At 47.9% G+C, this 11,153-nt stretch overlaps 1 protein-coding gene across 34 annotated transcripts in view; it reads left to right on the top strand.

Moving 5' to 3' along the window:
• The window catches only part of SGMS1 (sphingomyelin synthase 1), a 103,540-nt gene extending 100,809 nt beyond the window's left edge, over positions 1-2,731 (top strand). For 15 of the 34 annotated variants that reach the window (XM_074590592.1, XM_074590598.1, XM_074590590.1 and 12 more), the window contains 2 exons: positions 121-263; positions 1,870-2,731. In XM_074590592.1, the coding sequence (XP_074446693.1) occupies positions 121-263; positions 1,870-1,948 (222 nt within the window). In that variant the 3' untranslated portion in view covers positions 1,949-2,731. Of the gene's footprint in view, positions 1-120 lie in introns of all 34 variants that reach the window. The other 19 variants (XM_074590609.1, XM_074590607.1, XM_074590615.1 and 16 more) reach the window with 4 other exon arrangements.
• Positions 2,732-11,153: the final 8,422 nt, after the last annotated feature.

Raw genomic sequence — 11,153 nt, forward strand, 5'->3', positions numbered from 1 at the left:
AAGCAGCTGTAAGCAAGATGCCAACGAATGGTAGCAAGCGACGTGCAATGAAGTCATGTGAGTAAGTGACGTGCTCTTTTGTAATTCTCTTTTTGTTTTTTTCTGATTATCTTTGTGCAGGTGCTAAAAGAAGCTTCCCAAACCAACCTCCTTGCAAGGGTCTGGTGGTACAAGCCCTTCCAGTACTTCGAAAAGAATGTCCAAGGAATTGTACCTCGCTCCTACCACTGGCCCTTCCCCTGGCCGGTGCTGCACCGGGGCAGGCAGGTGAAATACAGCCGTCTGGTGAATGACACGTAACGGCGTGTCAACAGACGGAATGGGGGGAAAGGACCTGTCCCAAGTGCTAAGAACTCCTTACGAGAAGATGCCATAAAAAAAAAAAAAATCAACCGCTCCCTAACCCTTTCTTTTAACAGTTCCCTTGACTTAACCTATTCAGTTACCTGGTAAGCACTGTGATCTTTTTTTCTCTCCAAAGGATCTGCGTTGGACAACAATAAAGAAAATTTAACTTATCATGCACTGTTATACATTTCTTGTTAATAGATTTGGGATTTACATTTGCCCATCACCATGTTCCTTTGTATATGATGCGACAGCATAAATGACAGCTTTTATATCATAAGTTCTGGTCTTTCCAGTCACGTCTGGGAATAAAGCATATTATTTTCTTGGGAAAACATACTTTTCATATCTCTTGCCCCAAAGATTGGGCTGTAAGCCATTTTCTAGCAAATGACTATATGAAGGTTTCTAAATACCTACCTTGGGTAAAATCGAGAAATCTTTCTACCTGTTGCACCGCGCTACGAATAAGGTGATAGACACAGGAAGGTTTGGTAATCTTGATTTTGTAGAATCTGCAGTGACTGTGTCAAAAAGTGCAAAAAAAAAAAAAAAAAAAAAAAAAAAAAAGACAAAAAAAAAAAAGTTGTAAAGTGATTTTCTAAGTATTTCCTAACTTTATTTTTCAAAATGTGTATGAAAATTAAATTTAAAAAGATTTTTACATGTCAGAGAATAGAGAGTTAAAATTTAAAGAAGATGCTTCTTGGGAGAGAGAGATTTGTCTATGTTTCTAGTGCCTTTCTTGTCTTGATTGTATGGTCAGTAGGCAGTCTTAAATGTTTTTATTTAAAATAAAGTATTCCATGAAAGCAGAATTATATATACTGTATAATTACTAATTTTTGCATTTATAGCTAAATTAAACTGGAAATTTGCTTATAATGTTGAAATTGCCATGTGTAGGGAAAATAAAAACCAAATAAAAAGGGTCCGATCTTGCTCACACATTGTGGGCAGGTCAAACTAAAAGGTATCACTTTATTGTCTACTTGGTAGCTGTATTTTAAAAAGAAAAACAGCCATGAATTCCTGTTTTTTAAGAATTTTACAAATGATCACTGAGTGAACTACGAATGGTTTCTCCATCCCGTATTGAAATGTTGTTGGAAAACAACAAAGATAATCTATTTCTTTAAAATATTTGTGCAGAAACTGCATGTAATTATAAGTTCCACTCCTACCATACATACTGTATGTTTGGGGAAGTATTCTATCCTAAACTTGCCAATGTGCAGAACAAAATAGTTTTTTTTAAAGAATGAAGAAGAGAAAATATATATATAAATATATATATATATATATCCATTCTGTATTTTACGTGAAGCAGAGTTATCTTCTGTAGGGTTTTTGTGTATTCACAAGGTGATATTTGTATTGTAAAACAACAATGGTGAAGGAAAATAAAAAGGCTTTTGAAAAATGTAGTTTCCTTTATCTTTTTAATATTAAGTTTAAATTTAAAGCTGGGTTTATTCTTCCAAACCTTGCCTTTAATTTTTATGTGTTATTGCACTGTAGGCCATCAAATTTGGACTGTATGGAAACTGCATTGATTTCGAATTGCTGTTCGCATTGGGCAAAACAGTGCCTTATCTGAAATAAATGCTATGCAATAGATTCTGATCCGTGCGGGAGCCGGGAGCGGATGGGAGAAGCCTTCCTGGGAGTCATCACCAGGGCTTGAAAAATCTACCCCAAAACTGCTGGGATGGATGGAGCACGTGGCAGAGCAAACATCCCTGAACCCAGGATCTATCAGTCCTGTCACTTAAATGACCAAAAAAAAAAAAAACCAACAAACCCCAAAATACAGTTCTGTGAGTACATGGTAGTGAAAGTGTCATTTATTTCTTCTTTTCTTTTCTTTTTTTTTTTTTTTTTTTTTTTTTTGGAGGGGGGGTGGGGTATGGTTTATCTCTACCTCTCTGCCCTGTTCCTTAGCCTTGTCCAAGAACACCCCATCAGTTCTTCAAGGAAGTTACTTCTGCTTGGGATGCTAAAACAAGAGGAACCTGTTTCTTATTAGTTCTCTTTCTCCCTGGGAGGAAGGGGATTTCTTCCCACCCCGTGCTTCTTGGCAAAACCCTTCGCAACAGCATTTGTGGAGCTGCCTGCGAATTTTAGGGATCAGCTCTGCATGCTTTACCTTCAATTTGCGGTATTATCTTTGCAACCCCGTGGTTTAATTTTTTTTTCTTTTTTTTTTTTTTTTTTAAAAAGCAAAGCGACCCCGAGATGATTGCTTGAGAGAATTAACGCTCCCAGACGTAAGTGAAAAGGTAGATTTTTCAAGACCTGGCATCACGCGCATCAAAACCATTGACATAAGTAAATGTATGGATATATGCACATGACATTAAATGGAATCTGCTGAATTCTGCATTGTAGTGTCTGACTTACTGCATGGATCTCGCTAAACATGGATTCATTTTTTTTATTGTTTTTTTTTCACAGCAGAGCTGTGCTTTGGTAAAGCGGGCTGGCTTGAGAGAGAAGTCTGGGCAAGCAGGGAGATGGAGCTCGGCAGCGTGGCGTTGCTCTGGGTGCTGCCTAGGCTGGAGGAGGGAATAGGTACAGGACAAAACTGCCATGAGCGTTAACTCCAGGCTGCGGTGCTTGTGCTGCCTTGTTCTTCTCCCTCCCTGTGAGTATCTGCTCAGCAGCACCAGCTTTTTAAAATGGGTGACGGCTGCGGGCATCGGTGTGTTTGGTGTTTAGCATCACACTAATGATTGGGCATCCCAAATTTCCCACCATCGATCGCTTCATCCGCATTTCCCCCAAACCACAACACCACTGGGGTACGGTACGTCTACAGTGATTCTTCGGCCTTCGCTTTCTGGAGAAGCGTAGCCAAGGGGTGACGGCGGTCTCCTGGAGACCCTGGACACCTGCGCTTGCTTTTTGAACTTTCTGTGGTGAGATCCTTGGGCAACTTCCAAGGGCAGTCCTGTTTCCAGTTGGAGACTGAAGCACCACCTACGTTGTCGCTCTGCCCTGGGCGCTGGTGCATCGTGTGCGTCTACCTTGGGTGCGTCTACCAAGCTTGTGCTGCTTGGGCGCACGTGGACCTTTGCCACTGGTGCTCAGCAGAGGTGAGCACAGCAAACTTGTGCCAGTGAGGAGCAAGAAGTCAGTAAAAGATCTAAAATCCGGTGGTGTGCTGCCTTGATGGAAGCAAATGGAGCTAATGGCTCTTCCCACATGGTGCCAGTAAAACCATCTTCTCTTGACTTGTAGTTGAACATTGAGTTGTTTAGTTTGAGGAGGACAGACGGACAGGAGCCTGGTGTGTGTGTGGTAGGATAAACCTTAACACGTTGTCCAGTGCAGATTCCAGGAGGCTGAAATTTCAAGGAGGGATCTCCACTGGAAAAGGACAGCTTAAGATGGAGAAGGACCTGGCAAATTGCCTGAGTCATGAACAAACAGAAACTGAGACCTTTGCTAGGAGAGTGGACTTTGATGTCACTGAGATCCATTTTGATTTAGCTTTTAGTCCTTCCAAGCTGGGGAACTTTGAAGACCCTTAAAATACAGGGACAGGAGGTTTTTGAGGAGCAGGAGACAAGCAAGGGCAACGATCCCTTTGCTTTTCTGTACTCTGAAAAGAGCAATTAACCCCCATCAACCTCCCCCCTCCTGCTTTTATTCAGGGGGCAGCTTGGTGTATGGCCCATTGTCTTATCCTTCTGGTGCCTCCACGAGCTCCGTTTTTGGCAGCTTTTCCCGTCCAATTCAGCAGATACTGGCAGCAAATGTTTGCTGGAAGGATTTATGGCTGCTTTTTGACCGTTTGATAAGGACTCCCTCTATAGCCAGGCGACTGGAACAGAGATGAACCCTTTGGGTCACGCAGCGCGGTGTTCCCAAGCATCTCCTCTGTAGAAAAATCTTCCTTGTAGAAAAATCAACGTCAGTTTTCCAGCACTGGTGCATCCTCTTTGTGGCATTTCTGCCACTGGTTATCCTCATGTGCTGCCGGCTTGGCAGGGAATGCTGGTGAGTGCCGGCATTTGGGCACCACCCCCTCCGCACATCCGTCCTGCAGCCGCCTTTAGATAAGCAAGCGCAGCTCTAGCGAGGTTGTGGAGCAAGCAAGAATCCCCCAGCTTGGCTGCAGATGGTTTTCAGCAGCAGCATCTCTGCCCCGGTAGTGGCTCTTGCTGGCAGATGGTTGGCGCATAGGCACAGGTGGGCACGGAGCGGCCCACCTTGTTCGCTTTCTGCCCAAGTTTCGCCCAGAAGAAAAGCCAGCAGGAGTTAGCTTGGGCAGGATCTGCCCAATTCTGCGTTGCTGTTTTTTAACCTCCAGGCCCAGAGGGGTAAGAAGGATTTCCCAGTCTTCTGCCAGAGCTCTTCTGCTTTGCGTGTGCTGCCTGGCTTGTCCTCGGAGCAATGCTTTCCCTTGTGCTCTCCCGTGTGCCAGGTAAGTGCTGGGCCTGTTTGAGCAAAACTCCATCCAGGGCCCGGGAACAACTCTGGTAAATGCTGGTTTGGGTACAAATGAAGGTGATGTTGTCACCAAAGCACTTGCTTTCCAACAAATGCTTCTAAATGCATCCATCCACCTTTTGATCCTGTTGCAGGTTGGTGGAGGGGGGAAAGGGGGAATGGGCTAGCTTGGGGGAATGCGCTTCAGCCAGGAGATGATGGGCTGAAGTCAAAGTTGGCTGCTGTAGCGTTTCTTCCGATGTCTCCTACGCTCCTAAGCACTGGAAGTGCTGCCAGCTTAGACTCAGAAATCTCTTAACCTATTCTGCTCTCGAAAGACTTCTGTCGAAACAAGGATGTCTCCCTTGAGCACCCCTCTCTGATGACAGGGACAATCTTCCAGGTAGTACCATGGGGTCCAGTCGCTTTGGAGTTGGTCCCATCCCCTTTAACACGATGGGGACGACTTGCTGTAAGAGCTTTCCCGTAGGGTACCTTCACCCCCAGGAAGGGTTGAAGCAATTCAACCAAGCCCTACTTTTGCCCAGGCTTTGCCAAGCAGCCGCAGAGTTGAAGGGTCTCTCCTTTGGACCTAGTTACGATGCTCTTTTGGTGACTTATGATGATTTTTGGTCAACGTTCTCCCTAACTCAAGAATGGCTTCTGCTCAGGCAACTGCTAATTGCCTGCAGCCTCAGCACATGCCAATCACAGCATGACGCTATCCTAACCACTGGTTTTCATTTTCCCGGGGAGAAAGACACGTTGCCAGACAAGTTATTTGAGAAGCCTTTTGTTTTGTCTTAATTTTGGTTCCTCTCAGCTTCTTGCAGGTGGAGCAGGGCAGGCACGATGAGTCTGAGTGCAGAGCAGCCTTCACTGCCTTGGTGGGGCGGTTTTGGCTCCGGCAGCCCCCTGCCGGGTGAGCGAGCCTCAGCTCTCCCTCTGAGGTGATTTTTTTTGGTGTGTGTTTGTTTTCCACGCTATTTTATGGGCTTAATGGGAAGGGGAGTGAGTGAGGAGCTGTGGTGGGTTGACCTTGGCTGGGTGCCAGGTGGCCAAGGGGCCTCTGGGCTGGTCACAACGGGGTGCTTTTCCCACTTGTCCCCCTGTTAAGCTCACCTCAGCCTCCGACACAGACGGTTCTTGGCATCCCCCTGTCACTCCCGAGGCTCGGATGGGTTCTGTGCCCCTGTACCCTGATGGCACCCGCGTACGCTGTGCACCAGTGTCTACCAAAGCCTTATACTTCTGTGGATCTGATGTTCCAGACCATCAAAAATACCCAGCCATCCCTTTCCTCCTCCTGGCCAAAGGCAGGGACCCTCTATTCCTGAGTATTCACTGTCTGACCCTTGCAGTGCTACACCAGAAGTCCCCTCACCAGGATCAAGGGAGGTAATCTCAGTTCTTCAATGTCTGGGACATCGCTGATTGCCTTCTTTTGTCTCTACGGCCTTCTCGGGTGGCCCCTTCTTAACAGCTGTCTTCCCTCTCAGTTCATATATGCGGGCTTCCAGCTCAAAGGTGGGTTCACCAACCCACTCCCTCATGTCCTCCCCCTGGCCATGCAGGAAGAACCAGAGTGCGCCACGCAGCGTGTGCCTGGGGGCTCCCCTTCCCTCCGATGGGTGCAGGAGAGGACTGATTTCTTGGGGTGCCCCTGACAGCCAAAGCCCTGGCCCGTAGGGATGAGGAGGAACAGAGATTTTCTTCAAAATTTTGAAACCGAGAAGACACTCTCTCCGCAGTTGGTGTATCCGTATCCTCGGCAGCGATGCATTGCCTGCTATTAGAATACGATACCGGGGTGCTTTGAATCACCTTCCTCCACATGGCCCATTTGCACAGGACCTCCTCTGGATCTTTGGAGACCTCATCATTGGCTAGATCACTGTAGATGGCTTCCAGCACCACCAAGTCTCTCAGGTACTGGATGCCTTCATCTCTGGTAGTCCACTTTCCCGAGCGGTTCACAAGGTTCTCCTTGAATGGATATCTAGCCCTTACACTTGAAAAGAGCTGACTCCGGAGACTGCGAGTTGCTGCCTCTTTCCCAATTCCTCTCTCAATCCCTTGGTTTCTAGCAAGGGATCCCAGCTGCTGGGCCCATTATCCCAGCATCGGAGCAGCCAGGCAGCAATCCGCTCACCTGGCTGGCAGCTGTAATCTTTCCTCATGTCTCAAAGTTCTGATGAGGTCAGGGACGGGGTAGTTTCTGCTTCCTTCCTGTCTGATTGCTCTCACTCCTTCCAGTTTCTTTGTCAAAGGACTGTCTTCTCGATCGAACCTCTCTTCTTCTTCCTCCTCCCTTACAAATCAATGATAGGGACCTGTTGTTTTCCTCATCCGCTGATTCTTTTTCGCTACCGGGACAATTACTGTAGTTGTTGTTGTTGTTTGGGTCCCTGCCGCAACAATGGCCCTCTGACAGTCGTGAACTGTGGCTCGGTAGACATGGGCCGGGCCCCGGTACAGTGCAAGGAGCTGCTGGTGTTCGCTGGGGCAGGCAGGGCACCCTTCTATCAGGTGGCACGTCAGTTTGCCAGGGTTACTCGCCTGTTCAGGTGTAAAGTCCCACGTTACGGGAGGTGATAAATCCTTCCACACTGCCTAAATCCTTCCACACACCCTGCCATCCACGGACCAGCCACCTCCGGGCACGTTTCAGTATCGCCTCACCCAAAAGTTGTCTTCTCTTGCACCAGGATGACATCAGATTCCACAAACCCCCTAATAGGTTCGCGGTGTTGATCAGTAGTGTTAAAACAGCTCACGTAAGGGTGAACAAGGACCTCAGGAAAACTGCGTAATAAACCCATCCGCAGCCATGCTGGGTGGGAAGAGGGAGATGCGCTTCCTTGCCCTCTCCACGAGGTAGCTCCCCCAGCACAGCAAGCCCACCGACGCCAGGGCAAAGCACGGAGCCGTTGTTTGCACCGGCGTGTTCCCGAGCTCAGCAGAATACGGAGATATGCAGAGCAGCCAACAAACTCCGTGACTCGCATGGGAGCTTGCCGCTTAACAACTAGTCTGACTCTAGCACATTTCATACAGAACTGGTGTTGTCTTGAACACCCAGGTTGACCTTGGCTGGACGGCGGGCGCCCACCGAGTCACTCTATCACCCCCCTCCTCAGCAGGACAGGGCGGGGAGAAGACAGGACGGAAAAAAACCTCATGGCTCAAGATAAAGGCAGTTTAATGAAAGCAAAAGCAAAGGCTGTGTGCAGAAGCAAAGGGAGACAAAAGATTTCTTTATTCTCTACTTCCCATCAGCAGGCGATGTCCAGCCACTTCCCAGGAAGCGGGGCTTCAGTATGTGTAGCGGTTGCTGCAGAAGAAAAACATCGTAATAATGAATGCCCCCACCACCACCACCACCACCTCTTCTTTTAGATTTTATTGCTGAGCGGACATCATATGGTCTGGAATATCCCTCTGGTGGGTTTGGGTCAGCTGTCCTGGCTGTGTCCCCTCCCAAGACCTTGTCGTCCTCCCCCCGCAGCCCGCCGGCGAGGGGGGATGTTGTAGAGACAGCCCTGATGCTGTGCCAGCGCTGCTCAGCAGCAGCCAAAGTGCTGGAGGGTTAGCAACAACCTTCCTTGCTCCCGAAACAACAGCTGATTTGAGGGCCAATGTGGGGAAAACTAACTCCACCCCAGACAGAGCCCGGTACAGGAGCTCAGGAGGTTACCTGTTTCTCTGCACTGACGTCTCCCCCTTGGCTAGAAGATACCGCTCCGGACCTTCCAGCAGGGAGACATACTCTCGTTTATTATTTTTCAGCCCTTCAGTCCACTTCCACGCATTCATCGCCTGCATTTTGACAGAGCGATTGAAACACACCTTCCCATTAAATGTTACGTATCAGACAGGGAACGTGCATTTGGCCTTTTGCTGCTGCTTTGGATGACTCATGGCAAAATATTTCCCATTTGTGGTGAAGCTTTAACCCGTTTGCCTCTAATCCGTGGGCAGACTTAAGGCATGTGAGCTGGAGAATTTTGGGGTGTTGCCATGTCTGAACTCCCATCGAGTATTAGACAGTAACAAAAATTCGGCAGGACTTGGTTGACCAGAAGGGCGGGAGGGTTTTGCTCTTACCGCATCCCGGGACAACGTTTCAATAATGTTTGGTTGATATCCCTTCAGTTCAGTTATTACTCAGTGACCCGCACATGACTTTTGAGTTCAGAAGCCATAATCGTTCCAGTTTTGCCACCTTTGCAAAAACACTTCTCCCTGTTCCAACCCGCCCATCCTAAGCTTTCCGTGAGTGCTCCCAGCCATGTTGTCCCGCAGGAAAGTCACCGTTTACCACCACAAAGAGCTCTGATGCCGCTGCCAGGAGCAGCTTTCAGCTGTGCCGTGGACCCGTGATGTTTCTACAACACAGCGTGCTGTCTCCTGATAAGCTGTAAGTACCCAAATGCCGCTTCCCACAGATCTGTTGGTGTCTGTTCTGGAAAATATCTTCTCCCGCTCCCCACCAGCTATTTAGCACGTGTGCAAGGACAGGTGTTTGAGGCCCTCAAGGAACACCAGTAGCCCAGAGCTGGGACTGCGGCAGGTTTTTGTTGTATGGCTCTTTATGGGCCTCCTCTTCTTGTTTTCTGTCCCTTTGGCATCACTTTTGTCCTCCTCTTCCTTCCCCATTGAAGTTTTAGGTTTCACCTGTACCCGCAGAAAGGGGTCCTGAGCTTAAGTGATGTATTTAGAGCTGGCTTTAGCCATGTTTCCTTGTGTCACTCAAGCCCAAGCTCAGACAGCTCCTGTGAGCAGGCAAGAGGCATGGCCACTTGGCACCTCCCAGCTCATCTGCCAGGCGTCAGATTTGTCTTTTCCAAAAGAACTAGAGGTTTCAGAAAGCAACTGAAGGCAGCTGCACTAATACCCGCCTGGACTGGCCACCTGCCTGCCACGCTCAAGTTTCCCAAGGAAATACTTGAGGAGCTTTAAGCCCAGCTTGGATCAGGTGAAACACCTGAACTGCTGCATTGGCCACTGGAGGTGAAGGATACTCCAGAAGGAAATCACTGCGTGTGGAAGGTCTCCCTGCCCAGGCAGGGGGCTTGGAACTAGATGGTCTTTAAGGTCCCTTCCAACCGGCACCATTCTGATTCTATGTCCCAGGTGTTGGGCAACCAACTAGAGATCTCGAGGGAGATCTTGTGCTACCACTTGGTGCTTCTGGGTCAGCCTGTGTGCCAGCCTGGTCACAGGGCAGTACTCAAGCGTGGCCATCATGTCCATGACTTCATCCCTTTACCCACTGGAGCTACCTGCTGTTGCTTGGAACAGGTGTGCGAGTGTTTTGACAGGGAAAGCTGGGGAGGAAAATCCACACGGTGCTGCCTGGATCATCCCCTGGTGTGTCCCTGCCAAAACCTGAGCAGCTTTTTGCTGACAGCTCTGTGCAGAAATCTTATCTCCTGCCATCAGGATCCTCCTGCGTCCAAGTAAAAAGGACTTTGGCCATTCTTTATTGAATAAACAGCATTATCTCAGAGGCTTCATAATTTCTTTCCCCTCCTCACATCCAGGATCCCAGGCTTTGGTGAACATCTTGGGACAAAAAAAGCAACATGTCCGTGTTGAGATGGTGATTGTTTCAATTTTCTGCGCAGGATCTGGCCATGGTTTAGCAATTAGGCTTGAATCAAGGTTTCCATCCTCCCAGTGACAAGGCCTGTGACACACCTGACCTTGCTGGAGAATTGTTCACAGCTATGGGGTATCTGCAGTGGATTCCTAGGAAAAAAAAAGGGAATCCACTGCAGATTTCCCCAGAAAAACACAGGGTTGATGCAGGCAGTTTCAGTGGCTGCAGAAATCCAGCCAGGTTTTCTGGTCTTGTAGATGGCAGCACAAAATATTCCTGTGTAATAAAGAAAAGCCTGGGCATAAAACGTTTTTTTTTTTTTTTTTTTTAAGAAAAGGAAATGTCTCTTCATTATCCTTTTGATAATCCCCAGCAGAGGCAAACAAAAATTCAGCCAGATTATGCAGCAGATCTGTCCTCTTCCCAGCTCTGTGTATGCAGTGAGTTATACCAGCCGGTAGGTCTCTTCTGGACTGCTTTTTTGATGAGTTTAATTAACAGAAAGGCAGCAGGATTGGTGTGAATCTCTAGGAAGGCCTTTTGAAGATGTTCAAGAACCCCACACCTCGTCCAGCAAACAAGGAAGCTGCGTTTTGCAAGCACAAAACAGTGGGAGCTTCACCCCAAAAACGGGGCCAGACTTGCTGGCAGAAAATTAGATTTTAATTGTAATGCAAAGGAGGATGTGTTTTGGCTTTGGGCCATTCATGCTGAGATGTCTATGGTCTGTCAACCAAAACTCAGTTGGGCATGGAAAAATGGG

This window comes from Larus michahellis, chromosome 6, assembly GCF_964199755.1.
Source record: "Larus michahellis chromosome 6, bLarMic1.1, whole genome shotgun sequence".
NCBI classification, from domain to species: domain Eukaryota; kingdom Metazoa; phylum Chordata; class Aves; order Charadriiformes; family Laridae; genus Larus; species Larus michahellis.